At 50.0% G+C, this 26842-nt stretch overlaps 1 protein-coding gene across 24 annotated transcripts in view; it reads left to right on the top strand.

Annotated features, from left to right (window-relative positions):
• The window catches only part of LOC139753492 (uncharacterized), a 609003-nt gene that overhangs the window by 351662 nt on the left and 230499 nt on the right, over positions 1 to 26842 (top strand). For 21 of the 24 annotated variants that reach the window (XR_011713724.1, XM_071670098.1, XM_071670099.1 and 18 more), the window contains 2 exons: positions 10166 to 14665; positions 14921 to 15487. Coding sequence is in view for 23 of the 24 variants with exons in the window: in XM_071670098.1 (XP_071526199.1) it covers positions 10166 to 14665; positions 14921 to 15487 (5067 nt within the window). In the remaining variant the exon portion in view is untranslated. The remainder of the gene's footprint in view (positions 1 to 10165; positions 14666 to 14920; positions 15488 to 26842) is intronic. The other 3 variants (XM_071670097.1, XM_071670095.1, XM_071670102.1) reach the window with 1 other exon arrangement.

Genomic DNA, 26842 nt, shown 5'->3' with positions numbered 1-26842 from the left:
ACGTAATTACGGTATTTAGGAAGTGATTATCGGAATCGTAATTGTCTGTAATCGCATCTTGCACGACGCTGTTTTCTCTGGGGGTGATTATCAGAGAGCTAACCATCCGGTAAGCAGATGCCTCATTACCGTGTTTACATTGGTTATTTGGGGGTCAGGCTTCCCACGGCCTCGCCGTCTCGATCTCTCTGGCTCAGCGTCGGGTCTCGCCGAGATTGTGTCTCGTACATTTAGTCTCACACTGATGGTATGTATTGGAAATCCTCACCGAGCGTGGCATCTCGCCCCTCCGTCTGTTTCCTTTCACCGTTTTCATTGACCTTTCTCTATCGTTCATCCCATGGTTTTCTATGCTTCCTAGTATAGCCACTTTCGCAGTTTCTCCTTTGTAAGGTATTTCTTCTGTTCTACACTTATCTCTCTCTCTCTCTCTCTCTCTCTCTCTCTCTCTCTCTCTCTCTCTCTCTCTCTCTCTCTCTCTCTCTCTCTCTGGTTTCTGTTGTTTTGTTTTCTTGGGCATTTTCACTTTGTATATTCTTTGGTTGCTTTATCTGTTCTCGTATGTCGTATGTGTCTTATCTTCTGTTGCACGCTTCTCCATTTCTCTCTTCCTGTTTCCTGTTTCGCTCATCCACTTCTCCTCTCTTTCTGTCCGTTTATCCTCTTTATCCCACCTCCCTCCCTGTTCCCTCTCTTCCCTTCCATTGGCACCCACCGGTCTTTCAACCCACTCTCTCTCTCTCTCTCTCTCTCTCTCTCTCTCTCTCTCTCTCTCTCTCTCTCTCTCTCTCTCTCTCTCTCTCTCTCTCTCTCTCTCTCTCTCTTACCCACTCCCTTCCGTTGTTGCGAGTGACCTCGTCCATCGTGGGTCACGTCTATCGAAGGCTGACCTCGTCCTTCGAAGTAGAAAGGCGAGAGAGAGAGGTGGGTCTACGTCGGGGTAGAGGCCAGAGTGCTCAGGGAAGCCCAGGGTCGTATGTTGTGTACGGTGAGAATTTTGAAGAGCTATCGAAGTGGGATCATACAGCAGTTTCATAGGAAATGGCGTTGTTCTTTTTATATATCAAGATATCCTTATTCTGTTGGAGAGGGAGAGAAGTGGTTTATTGTCTGATACATTAAGAGAGAGAGAGAGAGAGAGAGAGAGAGAGAGAGAGAGAGAGAGAGAGAGAGAGAGAGAGAGAGAGAGAGAGAGAGAGGTATGCTTGGAGTTGGTGAGCTTAAAGTGTGTATGAGTTATGAGACGGGGAGCGCAAGAGGAACCTGGTGTGTTTGAGGGCATAATGCATAGCTCAAGTAATTAATGTTTGTGAGGAGAGGTGCTAGAGTGAGGAGGGAGAACACGGTGTGTAGTGGGAGGACAGTGTGTGTAGGGAGGAAGGAAGAGAGAGAGGGAGTGAGGGTGTGTTCGCCAGTGTGTTAAAGATAGCATGGCATTTGACAGTGTTGCAAGGTCTCGATTACAGGTTAGGAATATTGATAGGGGGGAGGAGAGAGTGGTGATGGTGGTGATAGGTGGTGATGCTGGTGAGGGGGATGTTGGAGATGAAATGTAGTGGTGAATGAAGATAAGTGTTGGTGTGGGAGGTGGTGCTGCTGGTGAGGGAGACGTTAGGGATTTAGTGTGATGAATGAATGAAAATTATTGTGATGCGAGGGAGATGGCGTTGGTGATTATGGAAATGTTGGGGGATGAAATATGATAATAAACGAACGTGTTTTATGTGTGAGGGAGGTGAGTGTTGGAGATGATAGAAGGGATAATATGGCAGAGGATGGAGTGGATGGTGTTTACAGATGATATACTTCATGGTGAAGATGATGCAAGTGAAGACTCAAGTGTTCCTGATTGACCATGAAACATGATGATGAAAGTGACAGTACTGGTGATGATAATGAGGTCATGACCAGTCATGTGATAATGAGGCCATGACCAATGATGTAACACGATTTCTTTATTCTACCTGACGCCACTGTATCGAGACCCGCGTCAACCTCGGCACTTACTTTATAATGAAGATAATTACGGTGATAATTATGATGAATTGCCACGCTAATTGATGGCGGGGATGATAATAGAATTAACTTGTGATGCTGAGCAGTAAGGGAAGGTGACTTTCGTGTAGGTAAACATCTTGTTGCCCTTATGTCTATCTCTAGGAGTCTGGACCTGCCTCGGAAGATGCTCCACTAAGATAGCTTGCAGGTTGCGTACGTGAATTTTCATGTCTTTTCATTTTCTCATGTTTGTTTACCCCTTCACCTCTCTCTAGCACGTTTACACACACACACACACACACACACACACACACACACACACACACACACACACACACATACACACACACACACACACACACACACACACACACACACACACACACACACACACATAAACACACATTTTCTTACATTCTTTTCAAATATTAGAGTTCAAAGCTGTATGACAGTAATTAGAGGAATGAAATTAGTTTCCTTTCTTCTGGTTGGGCTGAATTAGTCCATAGTTCCTTGGGGAAGAAATTACCTTCAGTCTCGAGGCAGGAACGAAATAGACTGGCAAGCACACACGCAAGTTCATAGACGAGCAAGCACAGGCGCAAGGTCAGAGGCACTTTTCCCTTTGGAGACAGGGACGAATACCAGCCAGCCTGTATGCAGCGTTTGTCTTTATAGGGAAGAGTATTCTCTGGACCTTGCCATAATGCAATATGGGAAAGGTCGTAGTGTGTTCTTAGAAGTGTACCTGAAGGAACGAAAATGTCAGAGAAACGGTCAACGTAGAGCGAGAGGAAAGGAAAAGAGGTAGAGGGTGTGGAGCATTCACTAGCAAGGACTGTAATAGAAATATCGGGACGGAAATAAGGAGGAGGGAGATGTGCAGTTGTTTGAGGTATTCTTGGCCATGGATCAGAAAGTTTAAACACCAGAAGAGAGTTAAACACATTTTGACCGTATAATGAGGAATGCCTCCTCACAAACAGTTGATCCCAAATGATTGTTAACGAAAGTTTGGATGATATGGGTCAGATAAAGGAAAGTAGCTGCATCCTACATAAACCTGTTGTCTAATCCGTGTATGTCCAAGACAACAAGAATGATGAGAAGTGATGAATCTGTGAATTCAGACAACAGACAGTGTTCAGAAAAATCATATGACGAGAGAAAAAATTCAAGAGATGAGGCTCCGCACATTACAATTAGGTGATTGCATCCACGTAGACGTAAAAAGCAAGCGTGGTAACACACACCCGAACTGAGCAAATATAACAATATGTCAGCACTACCAGCGAGAACCATATTGTGGTCACTTATGCCGCAAATAGGAGGAAAAATATATCCTTTGAAGATTAAGGTGTTTGTAATACTGGTTGATGGAGATGTCCGCAACACACCGAAAAAAAAAAACATTACCAACTCTGCAGCTGCCGGTGTTGCTGGACGACGGACTTAGCAACTCAAGGAGACACTGAAACACACGATACCAACACATCATCACCACCTAGTATCACTGGAAAGATAGCTTGTCCACATGGGCGAAACAGATGCCAGCAATACAACCCCGACCGTTGTGTCTGGACGTACATACAACTTGTTGGCAACGCTCGAGCCGGCGCTCGGCCGTCTTGAGGCCCACCCACAACCGTCCAGAGTAACTAGGGTGGGAGCATATAAATAACCGCGATTATGATGGCCGGAGGCGATCACGGTGTGGTTTACATTCTCGCCCAGTGACTCACACTTCACGTGAACCTCGTCTACACAACTGGCCCCACCCCGTGCAGGGAGCCCCTCCTGAGGCACGGTGAGTCCCCCCGCCGAGCTAAGTTGTGCTGGTAGCCTCCTCTGGAGACCATGCGTTGACCGAGGCGAATCGAGTGAATGAGGAGGCTGAGTGGTGTGAAAGCAGAAGAGTCTCTTGCTTTAGTGGTCAACTTTATGTGTGTGTGTGTGTGTGTGTGTGTGTGTGTGTGTGTCATATCACTCTGTGGGTCCTGAACATGCGTGTCGTGCAACGTGTATATGTATAACGTCCCATGAATTCTGTGTATACATCCTCAGTCTTGTATGCGCGCCCATAAAATCACCAGGGCACGATTCCGTTCATTTGTGTGTGTGTGTGTGTGTGTGTGTGTGTGTGTGTGTGTGTGTGTCATATCACTCTGTGGGTCCTGAACATGCGTGTCGTGCAACGTGTATATGTATAACGTCCCATGAATTCTGTGTATACATCCTCAGTCTTGTATGCGCGCCCATAAAATCACCAGGGCACGATTCCGTTCATTTGTCTGTGTGTGTGTGTGTGTGTGTGTGTGTGTGTGTACTTACCGACGTGACAGGTGTTTCCGTTGTGGGCGAATTACAGGCGAAGCAGTTCTTTAATGTCTGTTGGTTTGTGTTCGGCTCCGGACCTTGCCTTGGGGAACTCCGAGCGACTAGGTCCACCGAGCGATTGAGACTTTCTTTCTCTCCTAAATGGGAACGATGGTACAGCGATGATGGGCGCGTATAGCCGAAGGCTGGGGTTCCCTGGTATGCCGTAGGCTAACGGGCTACATTATTTTCTAAGCGTTAGGAACATAGAACGTAGTTAGTTAAGCAGTTTTGCTCCGTCCACACCGACGAAGCCAAACGTGCTTATCCCTCGCCTTGCCGCCACCTGCCATCATCCTGGGCGTCGAAACTACCTGTTGTGGGTGCCAGTGCCACCCTTCCCCCGACCTCCCAGTGCCAACAAGGCCCCTCTTTCCCCTCCCCCACCCTCCCTCACCTTCTGGCGCCGCTACACACTCCCTCATTAGCATATCGGAAGTGGGAGTATCCGGTGTGGCGGGGGAGGGGTCGGCTAACACTTCTCTTCCCTCCTTTCCTCCTCCATCACCCCCTTTCCCTCCAACTAACCGTTCCAGCCTTCCCACATCACTGTTCCATTCCTTCCCTGTGTGTTATAAGCTACCCTTGTTATTCCACCCGTCCCTTCCCTGTAATACCCACCTCTTACTGTTCCACTCCTCTTCCTCACTGTTCCACCCCTCTCATCACGGCGCCGCTCCTTCCTCTTGCTGTTCCACCTCTCCCACCGCTCTGCCAACACTCCCCCCCCCCCCCCTCACTGTCTCACCCCTGCTGCAGCGTTCACGGAGCGAGCACTTCTTGTGCACACTCCAGCTTGTTTACCCGTTCATAACTAACGAGGCTTTATCTTGTTATAACAGTGGGTAAGTGGTGGCAGCGTGGTCAGCGGGTACGTGGTTACCAGGTGGGTAGGTGGTGGCAGCGTGGTCAGCGGGTACGTGGTTACCAGGTGGGTAGGTGGTGGCAGCGTGGTCAGCGGGTACGTGGTTACCAGGTGTGTGCACAGTGCGTCATTAATCTGTTGATTTGGTTTGTTTTATGAGTCTGTGTCGATCGTTCGTAGGCAAGGTTTAGCTTCTGGTTACGTGTCCGACGAAGTATATATACTCTCTCTCTCTCTCTCTCTCTCTCTCTCTCTCTCTCTCTCTCTCTCTCTCTCTCTCTCTCTCTCTCTCTCTCTCTCTCAGCTTTATATTTCCCCTTGCTGTCGAATTTTGTGGTAGAAAAAAGTGAAAGAGAGACCTGTAAAGTCCAGTACTCATCTGCATGCATTAGTCCGCAACTGCTAATTAGTAGGCTAATTAATGTACATCAAAGCAATGTTGATGTTAGTTCTTCCTCACGACCTGCGATTCTTTACGCAGGAAGAACGCCCTCCAACCGGGTAATATTGCTCTAATTCGTATTGGAAGTAACAGGACCTCTCTTCTGTGTTGTTCGTGTGTGCTGATTGTATACTTGGGTATGATTTACGATATGCTAAGAGTGGTGTTATAACACACACACACACACACACACACATACCACACCACACCACACCACACCACACCGCACCGTGCACCCATGCCCATACAGTGGGATCAGATTGGTGCTTCAGTGAAATGAAAACACGTATGAAATCCAGAACCGAAGGCAGAGAATGAAATTCTCGATAAAGCTCTTGTATTGAGTACACCTGGGTGATAATGTGATGTGATACACCACATTCACGTATGATTACTGTAATACTTTACCCTGTAGATGATATACTTTCTTGATCTTTTGCCTTACCTACAGGCTACATGAAGAAATCAATGAAACGTTTGAACGTTTGAGCGAAGGTGTAAAGAAATGAGAGGAAAAGGATATATAATATGACACCTTAGTTGGAAGTAGTGTCTGCCAGAAAAACGTTTCCTCTCATGTTAGAAACCTGAAGAGCGATGCACACACTCTACACGAGAGAGAACCTCGCCATCACCATGTGACAGGGTCAGCTCCGGAACTGGGTGTAGAAGTGGTTCACTGGTGGCGGGGAGCGTGTAGCAGTGGAACTGGACCTGTGGGGGGGAAACTGCGAAACGCACTGGCGAGGATAATTGCTGCCATTTTAGTCGGAGTGGCCAGTGGGGAGCTGAGAGCGGAACTCCTCACCAGGAGGGGAGGGCTTGTTCTCCCTCAGGTGTTGGTTGGTGGAGGTTGGAGACTTCGTTTTCCTCAGATGATGTAGGGACATGGAATCTGAGTGGGGAGAGATGGACCGTGTGATCTCACAGATGGTCTAGGTGAGATGGATGATGTCGTATGGATAGGAGAGTAAAGGAAGGGGAGCTAAACTGAGAGGAATGATTAGCTGAGGAGGGAGCACATCCACCTGCTTCACATGAATGTTTATACACGTACAGGAACCCTCCTGTACTAAGTAGACACCCCATGTATACTTACAGGGACTCCCCTCCCTTCCTCCCCCCCTCCTAAATCAGGTAGACGCTCCCGTATGTGGTGGAATTTATACAACCTACAACAGAAGTGGAAGGAGTTAGTGTAGGACTGTATTTCTATGAGGTGGATGGTCATACTGAGGATTGGAATGTTTTCTCGCTAAGTGCCACACAGATGGTGGTGTGCGTTGAGCCACACTCCAGCAGCTGGTAACTCTCTTACACGCAATCTACCAGGTGGCCACTACCATACACGCAGTCCGTCGGCTGACGACCAACACCGCCACGCACATACTCTAGCAGCTGAATACCACTACACACACACACACACACACACACACACACACACACACCACTAGCCACCACTATACACACACTCTACCAGATGATCACCACCACACACGCACTCTACCGCTAGTTTGACCAGCTCACGACCACAACGGTGATATCGGCAGTAAACATCAGACTCTGATGCATCACAACTGAAGGATGATGATGATGTCACCCAGGCCCCGCCTGTAGCAGCTGACGTCACTCAGGCCCCTCCTCTGGCAGGTTGCGTCACAGTAGGCCCTTTCCTGGTGTTGGTGACGTCACCCAGGGCCCTCCTGCGGTGGGAAGAGTTACAGATGTGGTAGGGGAGTTACAGAAATGTTAGGAAGGTTACAGAAGTGGTGGGGAGGGTTACAGAAGTGGTGGGGAGGGTTACAGAAGTGGTGGGGAGGGTTGCAGAAGTGGTGGGGAGGGTTGCAGAAGTGCTGGGGAGGGTTGCAGAAGTGGTGGGGAGGGTTGCAGAAATGGTGGGGAGGGTTGCAGAAGTGGTGGGGAGGGTTGCAGAAGTGGTGGGGAGGGTTGCAGGCGTGTTGGGGAGGGTTGCAGAAGTGGTGGGGAGGGTTGCAGAAGTGGTGGGGAGGGTTGCAGAAGTGGTGGGGAGGGTTGCAGAAGTGGTGGGGAGGGTTGCAGAAGTGGTGGGGAGGGTTGCAGAAGTGGTGGGGAGGGTTGCAGAAGTGGTGGGGAGGGTTGCAGAAGTGGTGGGGAGGGTTGCAGAAGTGGTGGGGAGGGTTGCAGAAGTGGTGGGGAGGGTTGCAGGCGTGTTGGGGAGGGTTGCAGAAGTGGTGGGGAGGGTTGCAGAAGTGGTGGGGAGGGTTGCAGGCGTGTTGGGGAGGGTTGCAGAAGTGGTGGGGAGGGTTGCAGAAGTGGTGGGGAGGGTTGCAGGCGTGTTGGGGAGGGTTGCAGAAGTGGTGGGGAGGGTTGCAGAAGTGGTGGGGAGGGTTGCAGAAGTGGTGGGGAGGGTTGCAGAAGTGGTGGGGAGGGTTGCAGAAGTGGTGGGGAGGGTTGCAGAAGTGGTGGGGAGGGTTGCAGAAGTGGTGGGGAGGGTTGCAGAAGTGGTGGGGAGGGTTGCAGAAGTGGTGGGGAGGGTTGCAGAAGTGGTGGGGAGGGTTGCAGAAGTGGTGGGGAGGGTTGCAGAAGTGGTGGGGAGGGTTGCAGAAGTGGTGGGGAGGGTTGCAGGCGTGTTAGGGTTGGTGCAGCGAAGGTATAATTGTGATTGCTGATGACGGAGGGGGAACACCTCGGGTGTCTGTAGTGGGTTGTGTGCTGTGAAGGGAAGGGAGGTGTATTGTAGAGGGCTGTGTCCTGTGTTGGGAGATGTAGGGGGCTGTGAGGCAGGTATATTGTGTTGGGGAAATTGGAAACTGGCGGTCATTCAAAGGAAATATGCGAGGAGGAGACTGTGGAGAAGACAATGTGCGAGGGAAACTGCGTTGCCAGGTGATCGATGGAGTGTGTTGTGTGAATGAAAGAGACTGTGGTGTGTGAGAGAGTGCGTGGGCGGCAGCAGATCCAGCCCTGAGCACCCACCTGTAACACTCTCATACCACCACTACCACCACCAGCCTCCACCACCACCACCACCACCACCACCACAACCACCACCACCACCAGCCTCCACCACCACCACCACCACCACCACCAGCCTCCCTCAGGGAAGATGTGGAAGGGTGTCCGCCGCCCCGATTGGTGCCCACCCTTGCTGCCTACCGCCCTCACCCACCACGCCCACACACCACCACCACCACGCCCACATGCCTGACACAGAACGATCACAATCCGCAGCGCACCACAACACGCCCACAACACACCACAACTCGTCCACACACAGCCACGCGCCCACATGCCCAACACACGAGAAGCGATTTGTTAACTTTCCTACAAAGTTAAATGAATCATTAATTCGCTAATGACCAATCCTTATACTGGTGTATCTTTATCTAAACTACACCATACTATTCTTTCAATCAAGCTCTTATAATTCTTTTAAGATTAATTGGTTATAATTTTGTTTAGTACGAACTTAAAGGTGGCTTGGAGACTGGTCATACGGATGACGTCATTGAGTATCACTTTGGTGTATGTTGATGACGCCATCATGGAACGTCATCACGCGCGTTACGTCATCATGGAGGGGCGTGGCCTCACGCTGGGTAGTGAAGGAGACACAAGGCCGGTAACACGAGCAGTGCCCCGCCTAGCTGGTGGTTGGTGCCAGCTGGCTCTTTCTCCGGTGGCTTGCACCAGCTGGCCAAAGGGCGTTGGGAGATTACTCCAGCTGATCTAAGATCGTAGGCATCCTGCACCAGCTGCCTGACCTAGGGTTGTTGGTAACTTACACCAGCTGTGTCTTGGGCTTCCCCATACGTGTCGTTCCAAGGATTCTTAAAGGGTTTTGGTCTTGGCGTCTTTTTCCTCTCAGGTTCTCAGAATCAGGATCGCTTCTTTCCCAACACATACACGACAGAGCTACACGACAGGAGATGTGTGGAGAACACAAGCGACGTGTTCGTATACGTAGCCCCCAACGTATCAAACTCCGACACTGTTACGTGGAGACCCCACGTTGAGGTTTTTTCCCGACTGACAAGCATGGCTTCTGACTAATATTGTTACGTGAGTTGTTACCGGAATGGATTTTTTTAACATTGTTCCCGAAGAAGTTTGTAGAGCATGGGTTTCTGTACCACCACATGTGCCAGCAACGCTATAACCTTAGGGGGGAGAGAGAGACAGAGAGAGGGGCGTGTGGTTGTAAAGCCTGCCTCGATTCCCCCTTGCCTCGCTGTTTCTTTTACTGGACTCGCCCTAGTTGAAGCTCGCCTCATGCACGGACTTTGATAACCAAGATAAAACAGCTGATGGTCACATCTTGACCTCGAAACCAAATTCTGAAAGAGTCGAGAACGTTGTTGGCATGTTGTCTCTGAGGGGACGAGCTACCAGTCCGCGTTCTGAACTGGCTGAGTGGACGATTCAGAATTTGGTTGTTCGAGACTAATCCCTAACGCTCTAGCTATAGACCATACTGATGCTTTCGTTCGTTCCTCCAACTTCAGAGGATTCAGGCACTTCCGTCATCATCCTTGAGACTTACGGGGCAAGTCCCAACCTCCTGAAAGCCGAACAAGAGGAAGACAGCACAGACAGTGGGGCTGAGGCTTCTGGAGACTCCATATCGGCAAGCAACGACTCTTCTTCTTTAAACTTGTCAGGAGTCTCGGACTACAGTACCAACCCAGATTCCAACGACAGTGACGACGGGAACCACACGGACCATAGCTCCCAGACCGACACCTCGACCGAGACCCTGGTCTGCGACGTCAGCCAGTACGACACAGACCTTACGAAAACGAAGGAGAAGTGTACGGAATACGACCTGGCCACAGGTGCGCTCATTGAGTACCCGAACGAAGATAGTGAAGACGAGAATCTCATACGAAGTCCAACGTTTGACGATCTTAGTTCTATTGGAGAGAACGGCGATTCCTTGTTCTACAACTTTGAAGAGGAATTGGAGCGGGTAGAGAGACAGTACCCCAATTTACAAGCTGAAGATTTGCTGATTGAGGAAGAGGTGGAGGAAGAAGAGGAACAGGCTGCCCACTTTTCATATCCTCAGTGGACGTGTGAAACAGCGAAGGAAGGTAGTCGGTGTTTTACCATCACCGAGGAGGGCGAGGAAGAAGAGGCAGTGGCTGTACAGCGACGAGAGAAGCTGGAGACCACCATGGGCCAGTACTACTCTAGTGCCTCAGGAGGAGGGATATCCAGAGACGACATGTCGGGGTCGTTACCATCGTCGCCTCGGTCCTCAGAAGAGTGGCGGATGTCCATGGCCTCCACGGCAACGGTGGCGTCCACAGGCACTGCCGATTCCGACGACACCGTGGCCAAGGACATGTCAGAGCTTTCCTCTATCAACTCGCGTCTGTCGTACTTGGATGAAGCGCAGGACGGAGCGAAGAATGCGCCAGTGACACCGCCGGCGGCGGACACACTGAAGGCGACGTCTCAGCTCGACCAGAAGCGACAGACGAGCATCAAGGATGCCATTGACGAACTGGAGAGCATCGAGCAGGCAGCGCAGACACTTCTGCAGAAGCGTCAGTACTCCACGGAGGACGAACGCGGGAAACCCGTGTCCGGCTCCGAAACGATGACTATCCAGTCGTCTACTTCCGTCATTGTGACCACAGTGACTCTTGGCGAAAAGTTGAGTCCCCAGTCGAAGAGAAAACTGCCACCGAGCCCGACCCTTCAAAGGCATCCCACAGACGACCAAAACGAGGCTCAGTTAGAAAACTCTGAGAAGGAAAAGCTGGAGAAACGTGATAAGTTCAGTACCGAAACTTCTGCTGAGAAAGAAGACCAGTCTCAAAAGACTGAGGCTCTGGCTCCTCCAGAAAACTTGGTGATCGATGGGGACTCGGGAGCCAAACTAACGAAGGAAGATGAAGTTTCCGACGGTAAATCCGAAGTAAAGCCTCCTCTTCCTCCGGTGGCGGGAAGCCAGCCGACGAAGGCAGACGTCAAGCGACGGTGTTGGTCCAGGTCCAGGGAAATGCAGCCTTACATTTCACGGGAATCCTATAACGATGACCGAGTACTGAAGGAACTCGAGAGGTTACGTCGCAGTTATCAGGAGAGTGACCTGAACGATTTTTTGGATGCCCTGGAACATACAACCATTTCAGATGACCTTGAGGAAGCTTTCCTTCGGCAGTTGCTCGCCGATATTAGCGAGGACGTTGAGAGCATACAAGAACAAAACGAGAGTTCGACTCAGCCTGAAGAAGAGATCGTAGTCGTGACGACGGAGTCGTCGACAAATGTGCCGAATGATGTACCTGCTGACTCCCAGCAATCATCACCAGCGGCCAGCAAGTTTGAAAAAGTGAAGGAGAGAATTTTGGAGAAGATTACAGTACATACGGCTGGCAGAGTAATTGAGACTGGAAGCCCAGATAGTACCACTACTCCCAAAGAAGACATCAAACAGATGAATGATTCGGCCAAAGACGATTTAGGTCTTCCAGGGACACCCCAGAACTGCAGGCCCGTGACTCCTCAGTCCCTCAGGCCAGACACACCGGACTCCAAGTCCAGCAGACCACACACGCCTGACGTAACGAAGGGAGAGGACAGTAAAAAAGGTTTTAACATTGCCGATTTCCTGAAGAAGGGGTCGCCGAAATACCTGCGAAAGAAGTATAAGGAGAGAAAAAATCGTAAGTCAGATCTGACGACTACATCAGAAAGCGAGAGTGAAGATCCAGATAACAATAAGAAGGACCAGAACGGCACTCCATTAAGGAAGGACACATCCACAGAGAGTCATTCAAGTCTGAAGGGAAGCAATCGATCTCTCACTTCATCACAGGAAGTGAAAAAGGAAGTTCGTTTTGATCTTGAGGATGGTGGAGAAAAGAAAGACGCGGAGAAATCCGACATCAAAGACACAGGAACGGATTCAGCAACACCAGTGGCAGTCGAGATGAGCACGAAAGAACATCGAATATCTGGTCCTCAGTTGATCACATGTGAAGCGCAGCAGCAGGAGACTGTCATCCCAAGGGAGTTTGAGGAGACTACGGAAGACATGGAGAGCGACTTTCTAATCATGTTGCCCTCCACCGTCGAGGACATCAACAACCGAGCCGAGAGCCTGCTCCCAAGACTACCCGGGCGACCTAGGCCTCCCAGGAAGAAGAAGAAGCTAATTCCAGCCTCCGTTGAGGAGATGTCTGGAGATCTTTCAGACAATTCTACGTCAACCGTTACCTCGGATGGGTCGGTGAAGATGGTAGAACCCAAAGCTGAAGATGTGAAGATCAACCCCACGGCCAAGGAGGAGTCTCCGCCACCTCTGCCAGCTTACGAAGAGGTTTCCGAACTTGCGGAAACTACACCGAAGTGCGTTGAGGTCGTAGCGAGAAGCCGCCAGGAGAGCAAGACCGAAGAGGTGAGAGAGGAGCCTGTGGAAGTTAGTGTCACTAGCGAAGATGCTACGGCAGTCAAGACACTGCCGTGCTTGACAGTTTTTACGTCCGCCGTGACACCAGACACCAGCCTGGCATCGTCAACTACTGTGACCAGTGCTGTGCCACCGTCACCGCCCGCCGTTACCATTGTAACGTCTTCATCTGTTGCCGCAACTGATGTTACAGAGTTAACAGTAAAAGATTTGGATGTGCCTGACTCATTCGTAACTCCACCTGCGCCGGCATCAACCCCAACTACTCCTACAGCAACTGACGTCTCCACTGCACCTCCTGATAGGGAAGTCCTCGTGGCTCCTTTACCTATGACCTCCATAGTGTCCATATCCGTTGCCCCAGGGCCCGAGACTGCCACCTTAGTGATGTATCCGCCGAGATCCTTGCCGCTGCCGGTGATCCAAGAATCCTTGCACGAGGATCAAGTATCCCTTCCTACGCCCAACGAACCCAGAGTCTCCCTCAGCAGCCACAGCGGTTCCGCTCCGATAACTCCACAAGATGAAGAGGAAAAGGTTCCATCTCTTTACGATAACGTCAATCCCTTCAAGGAAATGCTGGAGCTCGAAAGTAAGTTACTCCAAGACATTGCTCCGGAATCTCCCACTGCGGTCAGCAGTTCTGTGGAAATTCAGTCGGAGACAATAAGAGAAGAAGCAGCAGTCCAGGAGTCTGAGACGCCGAAGGATCATCTGAAGACAGACCATTTCGATTTCCCGCAGGTAGCTTGTAAGAGCCCTGACTTGGAGAAGACTGAAATAGTCGATATTGACGCTCTAGCAGCACTCACCACTGAGATGTTTAGGTTCACACAAGACATGGACATGGGAGTTCCCAAAGAAAAGAAACCGCTCGTCGATTCCAAAACATCAATAAGTAGAATCGATACGGTCGTATATACGCCTACCTCGAGCAGTGGACCGCAATCCCCAACTGATGGGATTGTCTGTGAACCAATGAAAACGATTCAACATCGAGAAACTGTCGTCTCCATGACAGACTCACCCAAGCCACAGGAAGTCAGGAAGAATGCTGAGATGAAGGAAATAGTGACACAGACTGAGCCTGACACACCCTTTCAGTCCGTGTCTGTGAAGGACATAGCCACGAGCAACACCGTGGCTGTGCAGACCGACTCTACCAGATACGTGCGCATGTACGATACGGCGTCCCAAACCGATACCGAATACGAGACCGATTTGGAGACCGAGTCGGAAATGGAAGAGAACGGAACTGGTAAATACGACGCAAGCAAGTGGTTATTCCGACCGACCAGACAGAGCAAGATACCCCTACCAGCCACGAAAGATCCCCAGATGCAAGAGCTCCACAAGCAGCATCAAGTGATGGTACAAGAACTGCAGCAGCAGACCGCCAGGCAGCAGCGAAGACAGAAGGAGAAGCCCGAAGTGCCACCCCGACAGTTCCAGGAGAAGATGCCCTTGAGGGTTGTGGATGAGCTGAAGGCTGTGCTGTCCGAGTCCGAAGACGCGCCGCTCAAGCTGAAGAAGGTCGCCGACCCTCCGCCGCGCCGGGACTCTAAGTTCTCATGGGATAACGGTAGGTTGATTACTAGTGCTACTAATCATTCTTTGGATCCTAGCAAGACCCTAGCTACTATCATATCTGCTCAGGCAGACGCTTCGCACTTCCCCCCTGCGCCTCCTCCAGGCTCTCCCTCTGAACCCAGCAGTCAGCCTGACTCTTTACCTATCCCTCTAATGCAATCTCCAGTTCTTGCTCCACAGAATAAATGCACTAATTCAGAGAGAAACGGAAGGTTAGATAGGCGGCCGTCATATTCAGTATCCACAGATGATCTGGCAACTATTCCCGAGGAGGTGCTCTTGCCGAGTGCCAGGGTGGTGGGCGAGGAGGGTGACAGCCAGCAAGCACAAGACGAAGCCGGCCACCCACCAGCTGCTTCACAAGACAAGCAAGCGGCGCTGCGACAGCCGGAGGTTAGCCCAGACAAGCATGTCAAAGGTAACAATACACCTGTTGATCCGGAACCAGCTGGGATCATAACCACAGCTAAGGTCAGAGCCAATGTGTACACCTCCTTCGCCCCAGTCGCCAAAATCCCCACGGGTAAGCCTCCGGTCCCACGGCCGACTATCCGTCGGCTGTCGTCGGAGACTTTGGAGGACGGCTACCAGAGCGACCCAGGAGGAACCCGGCGCAACGGTGGACGCCTTAAGCAGGTTCCCACGAAAATAAAACCTTCAACTCCAACACCAGAGGATCGAGGCTACGTTACCGACTCTGAGGTTCTCACCAAGGCGGAATCCTCGAGTCCGAGGACCCTCCGAAGTACCTGGACGCCCATCGGTCATCCGGCCGAGTGGGAGTCAGAGCTGGGCCTTAATACTGCAGGAAATGGTAAGAGAAGTGTGGAACTAACCCCCCAGGCGACTCCAGCAGATCCTATACCAGAACCTTCTCCTGAGCCTCCTCCTGTTCCTCCCCTTCCTTTAGATTCAGCCCTTGACGACCCAACACCCCGTAGTCCTAACATACTTAGAGTGATAGATGTGGATAGAGATGTGACAGATGTCACAGACTCCGACTGTCCGGCACCTAGTGACAGTCGTATTAGTGAGGAGGACGCATGCATAACACAGCTAAACCAACAGCATCACAGTTATAGTTGCAACTTACCCTATCCCCGCCCCGATACATCCTCCCAGAACTGCCCACCTGACACAGCCGGGTGTATTCCTCCGATGCAAGATGGTTGTAACGTCCAAACAGTCCGAAAGGAGTCACCACCTCTTCCCCTCCCAGCACCACCCCCACCGCCTACGTCCCCTAGATGCCCCCACGATGCCTGGCTCTTGGCGCCGGGCGCCGCCAGTGTTGATCGTGGCATCGCCACGGCACAGTCGCTGTACCCGTGCCAGCCATCCCAACCCCAGTCTGGCTTCACGACAGACCCAGAACTATCGTACCGCACGGAGCGCCCCCGGCGGCCGCTTACCTGGTGCCCTCAGTCCACGCTACCCGTCTTCTCTCAAGACCAACATCACGATCCGACCACTGCCACTCACGAACACCGTTCGAATCCCAATTCACCTGGTGGGCGGGCCAGCAGCAGCAGTAGCTGTGGGTTGACCACATCCACCACCCAGCTGGCGCCCGGAACCCGTCCGCTCAGCCCCGTTGGGCCCTTCGGCAACCAGCGGCTTCAGGCACAGGGCCTAGCTGAGTGGCTCTTCTTCGCCCGCCTTGACCGTACAGAAAAGCTCTTGAGCCATCTACCAACCACGATGGAACTCAAACCTTCGCCGCAAGTGAACGGTTCCAGTGATGTGAACGGCAACCCTACTGAAACTGAAGTCCCCCAACAGGATTCGGAGGAAGACATCAGCCGGGAAGCTATCGTGAAGTCAGCCAAATACCCCTCGGCTAGACTGAAGACGGAGAAACGTTCTTCGCCACCGCCGCCTCCACGCCCGAGAACGCCCATTGATGAACGTGACCCCGAGTTGGTGTACGCTGAACGCCGCTATCTGTCCTACTTCCAGGGTCCACCCTGCAAACGTCGCCAGGCACGCAGCCCTTCCCAAGAGCCGCCCGAGCCCACATTCCAGCAGCTCCAGGCCCAGCGTCGGTACAATAGTTACTTCCTAGGTCCTCCTCGTGCCCCGTCACCCACCAACGAGAGTGGCGATAGGTCTCCCGAACCAGACGAGGTTCAGCTGGCAGCCCAGAAACGCTACCAGTCCTACTTTCAACCTGGTCCTCCAAGACCTCGATCCACCAGGTCGCAAGAACCTCCTGAACCTGATGCTCAGCAGCTAAGAGCACAGCAACGATATTTGTCCTACTTCAACGCTGGGCCTCCGCGCGTGCGACAGACCTCAGAGACTGAGCGTACCCCAGAGCCCGACGCAGAGCAGCTTGAGGCTGAACGGAGGTACCTCAAGTACTTCAACCCCGGGCCACCGCGTCCACCACCCGCGAAGAATGAACGTACTCCAGAACCCGACGCCGAGCAGCTGGAAGCAGAGCGCAGATATTTGGCGTACTTTAAATCAGGTCCGCCGCGGCCTCGCCCGCGTCCGTCATCGTTGGTTGAAAGTTCGCCGGAACCAGATTCTCAGCAGCTGGAAGCTGAGCGACGGTACTTAAACTACTTTAGATCTGGTCCCCCACGCCCGAGGCCGCGCAGTGTCACAGAAGTTGAGAAAGAACCAGATGAAAAGCAGTTGGAAGCAGAAAAACGTTACTTGGCCTACTTTCAGGGAACGCCAAAGGCCAAACATAAGACGGACGAAGAAAAGGAAAAGGAACAGGAGGGTAAACTTCGTGTCCCTCCCACCAGAGAAATGCTCGAGGCGGAGGAGAGATTTCTCAGTTACTTCAAACCGATTCCCAGCGGAGAACCCAAGCACATCATGGCTGAGCCAGCTCTTAGTGAAAATGATAAAATTCGGCAACAGCTCATGAAGGAGTACTGGGAAGCCATGGAGACGCGAGTGGACCGCAAAGAGAAAAAGATTATTAAAGTGAGTCGTCCGAAACGTGAGGTGAAGAGGGAGACCACGCCGCCCACACAGCGGGAACTGGTGGTCGAGGAGTTCCTACAGCGAGTCAAAGACCGTAAAAAGGAGAAAGATCTTCACTACGGTGACACAGACGACGAGGATGAGGAGAAAGAAGTTAAAGTGAACTCCAAGGAGGGCCCTCAGACTCCTGCCGGGGACGATCAGCCGACCCCAGTCATCGAGGGAGGAGGCGAGGTGAAGGGCAGAATCGTTGAGGACTTGGGACTGTTTGTGAGCGAGGAGGGTGAGTGACAGTTGGGCGAGGCCCCGAGGCCCAGCCCACGGGCCTAGCCAATCTGCTTGTCTTGTAAACTTTAACCTGGGAGCCCCCGCTACGCGACCTCACTGGGGTCAGAGAAGATGTTGGTAGTGACCCTTCTGAAGGGCTGTAGTGACCCCCTGCACCTGTCTAACCTTCCAGCAACGTAACCAGACATCCTTCTGGAGTATTCGTCTGCGGGGTAGATCCCACTAGCTAGGTCGATTAACCCGAGTGATGATGCAGTAGAACAGTGTATTAACCACTTGGTAGCCACAGTTCGGACGGCCGACGAGAATCGCAGTGTAGACGGCATTATATATGAAGTGTGTTGTAGAGAATGTGTGCCAAGCGACCTCACACATGAAGCTAAACTCCCTTTCTTTCCCTACCCACATCACCCCACCCCACCTTTATACTCCCCAACAGCTCGGCTTACCCTAACAGTGGCTTGTGGCACATTGCAGAGCCCGACTAGACTGTGGCTCCCCCCTGGGCAAGTGCCAGTACGTGTGAAGTGGAGTGGAGTTACACTAACCACCTGTAGCAAGTCCCGATTGTGTAGGGATGTGTGATTCTCTTCTCTTGTGTGTGTTCTCGTATTATACAGCTTAAGAATGTTATTCATAACCCTTAGTACGGACTCCGTACACCCTAAAGACCATTACCGAATGTGTAAAGAAAATACTAGCAGGAAAGATGAGGCCGCAGGCACTTGTCAATAACAGAAACAGGAGGCTAAGATTAACCCAGCGATGACATTGGGGTTGGCGGACGGCTGAAGCCCTGCCCCACTCCTTCCCCACAAGAAGCTCACACGTTTTGGCACACCTGCCAGCCAGCTCCTGTAAACCCCCCATCCCCACCTTTCCCCCCCTTCGACCACCGCTCCGATGGCCACCCTCTGCTGCACCCCTGACAGATCACCCTTTAGCTTGGACGTCATCCGATCCCTGTTGATAGGTTCCCTTTGCAGATAGCGGGCTAGACATATTCTCTCATAAACTGACTGTTTAAGTGTCTGTGATATGAGGTGCGGGCAGAGCCGGTGGGCAGACCGCGCCCCCGGCGGCGGAGGGAGTGCCAACGTTTACAAAACAGAGACGGCAATTCTAAAACCTCAGGTCATCTGTGCGAGTCATGGGGGAAAAATGTCTGCCGTTGTTGTGTTGTATTTACTCCGGAAGTGTTTGGGCTCCACTGTGTTCTCTAGAAATCGTAGTTCGTGTGATTACTAAAATGAATTTCTTTAACTCTCTACAATTTTACTATCGGCTTGGAAAAAATGGGATGAATCGATTCTGTGGATGTGAGTGAGGTCAAGCTGTGGCATGCCGAAGGAAAGCTGCGGTGTTATGAAAAAGGGGAGATCTGGCATGATGAGGGAGGCTGGAGCTCATATGGTGAGGAAGAGCGCCCAAATGTGGTGAAAGAGGAAGGTCTGGTATAGCGGAAGGAGGCTCGTGTATGAGTAAAGAAGAAGGATTCTGGTATGGTGAGGGAGAGAGGAATCTTCCCTCGGTTAAGATGTGGGAGGAAGCTCTGATAAGATGGATGTAGGCGCTCTTGTCCGCTGAGGGACAGACTGTATCTAGCACAGCGTGGAACGGGGACTGTGCTGCCGTGAGCAGAAGGAGGGCAGTAGTATGATGCGAGCAGGGGCACCATTGCTTGCCTCAGTACCTTGTCTTGATGCACCATTTCAGAAGTACGTCGGCTTAACTTAGAAAAAGATGATCCACAGTCAGATTGCTTTTGTTATGATGATTTGTAAACTGGAAATTATATGACAATGAAAAAATATAGTAAAACGGAGCCATGCAATCTTCATGATTATTTCCAGACTTCAGAAAAAGCAACAGCATAGTTTACAGAGAGATAAGTAATCAGCAGATCAAACAAGCAGTATTAATTCGAGTACAAAGAAGGTTTCATGGATCTGTCATGAGAACCATGAATAGGTCACTGGATGTCTTGGGAAATATGTGTCGTTCGTGGTCAATGTATATTATATGTGTACGTGTATATGACGTAATATACTTGTGTTCATGAATTTGCCAGTAATACTTGATACCGTTGGTTATCATTGGCTCTCAGTAATTCATAAGTTAACAGTTGGCAATTAGTTCATGTTAGAGACATTGTTGGGTAAACACTCTATTGTTCTTAAGGTAAGATCCTGCCACCAATGATGGATGCAGGCTCATGGTAAAGCTCTACCTGCACGGTGGATACCTGGTACTCATGGAGCTTGATGGGAAGGAATCACGGGAAAGTTAATTTATTGATACCGTTCCATAGATAAAGCTGCAGTAAATGAAGATGAGAAGTCCTTACACTGACGATATTCATGATATGCGAAGCGGCGCTGAGGTCTTTCTCGCTCTGTTTAGCGAGGATCGTATAATACACCTGCCAGAAATATGCATATTTTTGCAGGACGAATTCTGCAGCGGAAAAGCGATTAAACGGTTCAGCTCGGAGCTCTTTTAATGCCGGTATACAGCCCCAGAACCACTGGTTGTTCAATACTGCTCGGTTGGGTGAGTTCCTTGAAGTGATCTGGGCTGGAATAAACGGGGCGAGGAATAATGATAAAGCATTTATGTTGGAATTTAAACGTTGGAAGGGATGGTTGTTAGGGCAAGTCCACGTTCCATGGAACAGTTCTGTGAGTGTGCAAACGGCTCTGCTGTTTGCCTCTGGCTCGTTGACGCTGCGCTCGTCGCATAAACCCACGCAGGTATATGCACATATGCATAGACAGCACATATGTGTCCACATGCACAGGCATACATGGACTGATATACACAGCCACACGTTGGCCTGAACCGTAAAAATTTAACGCTGATATTTTCATGATGCCATTCGTCCGTCCATCTTTCTGTAGGTGGCATCATCAAGTCAGACAGGTTCTTACATTCAGTCATTCGAGAGTTAGTTGTCTGTCCACACTCTTCCCACGTCACCTGTACTTATACCGTAAGGTCTCAGACCTCTGACTGACAATTGTCTCCTGGCCATACGAGGAGAGGTGTACCTTGCAGTGAACAAGGAAGTGAGACATAAGGCAGAACCACGACCACCTCCTCCTGATGTGTGCCAGTGATGAAGACTCGCCCTCATCTTGGCAGAGTAGGGTGCGGTATATGTAGGCTATGCTGCGTAAGGGTGGGTGGGAGGTATATTCACGTACACCCAAATATTGTAAGTAGGGCCTGGTGACAGGTGGGGGAGCAACGAGCCCAGCTCAGTCCCTGTAGGCGGGGAGAAGATAGAGAGGGAGGTGAATACTCAAAACTTGAGAAAGTAAAGGTATCTGTGCGTGTGTTTTCAGAAGAGGCGTCACGTGTTGCAGAGATTGGGTTGATGGATGGAAAGTGTGAAGATAGTGGATCAGAAACGAGGATGGAAGTGGAAGAAGAGACGCGAGTGAGTAAAGAAAGATGGTCTCGGGTGGATGCAAGAATAGAAGGAGAAGCAAATGGAACGGAATCTGTGATGAAAAGATGAAGAGAATGGATAGGTCACAACAGATGAAACACCAGGTTTTCCTTCCTCTCACCAGCACAGAAGCAGAGCATCGCCCCCAAACAATAGCATTATCAGACAACAGTTGTTTTAACCGAGCTTGCTCTTCATCCACCATGAAGGCAGATGTGGATCTCTGGAAATAGCAGTAATGGGTGTTGACAATTCTGTGTCTCATGAAACGTCATCTTCGTCTTCAGATATCGAGCTATCTGGGTTAATGGCCTAAGTTCCGAGATTAGAAGAAATTCATATGGACATCTCAGTCTTCTATATTAGAAAGAAGTGTCCTGTTTTTGTACCAAAGTTTATATATATATATATATATATATATATATATATATATATATATATATATATATATATATATATATATATATATATATATATATAATACATGTATATATATTGCACACTGGTTATGATATTTTCCTTAATATAACGACAGAAAATCTTTCTGTCTTGTGTGGATTTCTTTAAAGTTTATCCTAAGGTATGAGTAACGTGGCAGACTTTAGTGGGGCGCCTCTTGTGCCGAATGAACACTGGTCAGTCGTAGGAAAAGACGTGTCACCGGTAATCTCCCTTTACCATGGGGCTGTGATCTGAGGTCCTCGGGTTGGGCCAAGTTGTTGTGTTATCTTCCCCATCAGGAAGGCGGAGTCGATTCTTCCTTAATGGGTTAGGGAAGTTGACGCGGGTCACGAAGCCCGCACTTGAAGATGTAATGAATGTCTTAAGTAAACTGAGTGTCTGAATAACATGCATAATGAAATCAAGTGGAGGAGAAAAGCAGTTTGGCAACAAAGCGAGGGATCGAGGGTTAGCGAGTGCCAGACACAAACACACACGCGGCTGCCAAGCCTCGGGTAAGGGAGGGGAGAGGAACTGCCTGTGGCAGGTATGGTTATGTGGCCTCACACGTACCGAGAAGGGTCGTCAGGGACGGTGTGCCAGGGATGGTATGGCGACCTCCTTCACTAAGAGAAAGAACAGAAGCTTTTACTTCACTATCGCTCCTCCATCTGTATAGAGTAGGAATATTATGATAGGTAACTCGGCTTTCCCATGTACACCCATGTACCAGTGAAGGGGCCTCCAGCTTTACTATCTTGCTCTCATCTCTACAAGTTAGAAATGTAAGACACTATTTCTGTCCTCGTTGTAGGCCATAAGGCCTCTCGGGGATCCATAATCTATGAATCTCAGCCAAAAGTACCATCGAATTCATGGGAAGACTCGCAATGATATTGAACATGGAGCATCAAGAAGGTTGAAGAGTAACTTGGTGATCGGTCGTTGCCAATGAGACAGAGTTAACATAACAAGATTTTCCTTCAAGGTTAATCCCTCGTACCCCCCAAAAAAAGTGTCGAAATTGCATGGTATAGTTTATTCGCCGCTGGGATGTGGGAGGAATGTTTTGAATGTGGGCGTCTCCCATCGCATTGCGGGAGGCTTATAGCACACAACCCATCTCCACACAAAATAATATAACGGGTCCCAGTTTTAGAGCTTTTGTTATACGTAAGCGTATGAAAGCCGGATTATGAGAGTGCTTAGTGGAGTCGTTGTGAGGGATTTCGTCCAAATCTTTTTCACTTCTGACGCAGAAGAAAGAATGAAACGGTCAGTTCCCTGTGTCAAGAGCCCCGACACGCTGGGTGTCATCTGTGTCAAGTGCCCAGACACGCTGGGTGTCATCTGTGTCAAGTGCCCCGACACGGTGGGTGTCAGATATTGTTTCATTGCAGGTGTTGGTATAGATCCGACGTTCTGTGTCAGGTGTGTTGGTAGCCTTGGGGTGTTACACAGTGTATAATCTCAGGATCTGATTGTTATATGACTTGCTTCTTCGTACTTTTATTTCTTTTATTCCTTCTCCTCTGACGTTGCGAGAATTTCGAATATTTTTTCTCCTCGAGTGTCATTCTCCTAAAAGCAGAGAGATGAAAGAGAAAACAGCTAACTGTAGTTAACATATTTCCCTCTCACACTGCGAAGATTCCCCACTCAAGCCTCGATCCAGCGGGGAAGAAATATGACCAGATCAGCATTCACGGCCGGAGGTAACTGTCAGTACAGTCTCCCCAGAAGCAGATACCCTCCCGACCTTAGTGATGGCGTCATTCAGTCCGGTGCCAGGGAGGCGCAGTCCTGCGATGTACACCAAAAGAGACAAAATACACAAGAGATTCGTACCGTAACAGGGAAATCCCGTCAGCCGAGGTATCGCCCCGCCTGCATCATCGCCGGGAATACAACGGAATGGAAATAGCGAAGACGGGCGAAGAAAACGTAAACTTGCGAGCATCTCGGGTTTAAACTTCGGGGGTTGGTGATTGCGCTCGTGTGTGGATGATAGCGTCTCACGACGGAGCACCTGATCCTCTCGGTTCCCCGAGAGAAACAAGACTAAAGTCCCCCCCAAAAAAATTGACTACCAAGTGCAAGGAAAAGAGCCGGAGGATTGGACTGGGGGAGATAGATTGAAGGTGTGAGTGGTGGCTTGGGTTACTGCAGAGCCTGCAAGCTAGCGACAATGGGTCGGAGCAATTGAATCCCTCGCTCCCGTGTGCAAAGTTTGTTGACGTGGAAATGGGTCTTGTCGCGCCCTCGAGAATTAATGGAAAATGGGCCATGGTGTGTGTGTGTGTGTGTGTGTCTGTGTGTGTGTGTGTGTGTGTGTGTGTGTGTGTGTGTATGTGTGTGTGTGGGACTTGGGGCGGTGACCATTTAATTGTTTTTATTTGTTAATTCTCATACGTGTATGTATGTATTTTATCGAAAGATTGTGTTGAAATATGCTTGAATTTTTGTTGATAAGACAAGGGGACTTCATGGGATGGTAAGACAAGAGGAGATCTCACAGGATGGTAGTAATTCCTGACGACACAGTCTGAGGGAATTTTCACGACGAAGACTTTTAATAGACCGCAGTCACTAGCCAGTGGGCGGATATCCTGTTACTGACGTCTGAACGAATGATAGACGAATACCAGGAAACTGTAGCCTCAGGGGGTTTACAGTCATCATTTCCAAATAGCAGGAACATGGAGGTGTTCCCACAACCGTGTGCGACAGGGGACAAACCAGTGTTATTTTTTTACGTGTTGTAGATTTATGAATTAATGCCTACAGACGCATATGTTTTTATTGTATTATAGAAACGCAACCACGTATGTCAGGTGTTCGCAAGTTGTTGTTTGTGGGACCTGTATTGCCTCTGTGCTACAATCACTATTTTATTTCACAACACTATAACATACTAGGGGCATGTGAATGTGTGTATAACATACGAAACCTTGTGTTTTATGGTTATTACAAAGAAATTTGTTATGAGAGTTTTAATGTATCGCTGATACGAGCTTCAATCTGAATTTCTGGAATCGTTTTGTTATGAGTGGTATTTGATCAGTTCTACGTGTCACTGATCCCACTGTTGAGCTGCTTGATGGGAGTCAGGCTACCAACTGGAATCGGTTTCTGGAGGTCATCGAATAGGGCCATGGCCATTAGAGTTTACCTTGTCGAACCCGGTTTACGAGGCCTCCCCAGCGGAACCCAGCGGCAGTTCGTCTTATGGAAGCCGGCTGCCGGAGCTTACATAGAGGCATTTATGAGTTAGAGCTCATTTCAGGGGAACGCATTTCAAGGACTTATCCTGCGGGGTCCGTCTGATGAGGCACGAGAGATGGAGCTTTCCCGTAGGTGCTGGCTCACTGGGGCTGACCTGGTGTAGCTCATTCGGTGTAGATAACTTCGTAGAACTCGTCTAGTGTAGAGTCTTGCGAAGCCTGTGCTCTTGGACTTCGACTAGCACAATCCATCGGCGAAGCTTCTGCCAGGAGGCCACTCTTCGTGGAATTAGGGGTCTAGAAGCCGTGCTTCTCAATGCAGTGGAATCCTCGAAAAAAATCTATCCATGGAAGCCCCCATTGGTCGTGACAGCTGCTGAAACCTCCCGGCGTGAAGCCCACCTCGCGGAGCCCACATAAGGGAACGATGCATCGCGTAATACCACTCGGTAAATTGTGCTTCAGCCCGACGCATCACCGAGCCATGAGATAAGAATAGAAAGACTCTACCCTCCACGGGTCTCCTGTTACGCAAAGCGCGCTGTAAACCTCCGTATACAACAAAAATAAAAGAGGGTAAACCGTATGTGATAGTACACCGGAGACCAGTACTAGCAACACAGATGTAGCTAAGCACTTTCGCTATGCTGATATTTTCTTTTTTCCACCCACCTTCTCCCTCTCCTTGCCAGTAAAAAGGGGTGACGCTGGTGAGAGAGAAAAAAGAGTGGAACCTTTTGTCACTACATAGTTATGTCGCCACAGGTTAACAACTTGCTCTCAGTTACCACCATCATTTCTTTTTTCATCGGGATCGATTCACGTCGTCATGAAGGTCGCTTCGCGCCGTTATACAGACCGCTTCACGTCGTTATGAAGGCCGCTTCACGTTGTTATGAAGGCCGCTTCACATTGTTATGAAGGCCGCTTCACGTCGTCATGCAATCCACTTCGCGTCGTTGCGGGAGTGATAGCGGCCGCCTACCGTCGTTATGGAAGCCACATCGCGTCGTTGAAGAGGCCGCCTCACTCACGTCGTCCCTCGACTCGGAAATCAAAATAAACAGCGTTCGGGGACACGGAGCTTCATGATTCACGACACTCGATTGCGTCTCAGGACGACCGTAAAACGCGAGAACAGCCACTAACTCCAGAGGAACGTGTCGTCTCGAAATGTCGGTTTAGGTCGATGTTGTCTTTTTTCTTCTCGTTTACTGAGCGTGGGATCCACACAGTCTGAAGTGGTGTCACTAGGCAAGGTTCAGGGAGGGAATTACAGTTTGATGCTCAAGATCTACTTCGGGTGGTAGCTTTTATGTCTTGTAAGAGGAAGAGGAGTTTTGACAGAGATGAAGGAAGATGGTCTAGGTGTGTTGAGCAAGTGTAGGGTGGAGTTTGTGTTGAAGAAGTGAGCATTGCCGATGTATGGTGTTGGTATGAAGGGTGGAAATATATTGTTCGGTTCGTAATAGGATGTAAGTGTAGGTTGTGGAGGAATTTGTTATAGTCGGTGGTGGGGGAGTGTCATATTGCTGCTTCGCATGGCTACTTTCGTTATGTGGTAAGTGCATTTGCTGTATTTATGTAGTGTCGGTATGTGAGGTGACTGTGTTTTTAGAGGTGAGAAATGTCAGTATACGGTGTAATTGTAGGGTCGATAGGTTATTTATCTTATGAGCTCGAATCCTGTTTAAAAATTCTCGTCTTTCTTGGATATCTGTCAAATTTTCATTCTTGAGAACTGGAATCTCTTATGTCTTCACGATCAGTACGATCAAGGGAAGACCTCTTGATCTGTTGTGCTGCTGAAGGGAAGAGA

The sequence above is a fragment of the Panulirus ornatus genome, chromosome 14 (assembly GCF_036320965.1).
Source record: "Panulirus ornatus isolate Po-2019 chromosome 14, ASM3632096v1, whole genome shotgun sequence".
Classification (NCBI taxonomy): domain Eukaryota; kingdom Metazoa; phylum Arthropoda; class Malacostraca; order Decapoda; family Palinuridae; genus Panulirus; species Panulirus ornatus.
Note: the sequence above shows the minus strand (reverse complement) of the source record. Positions and strands in the feature narration are given on the sequence as shown.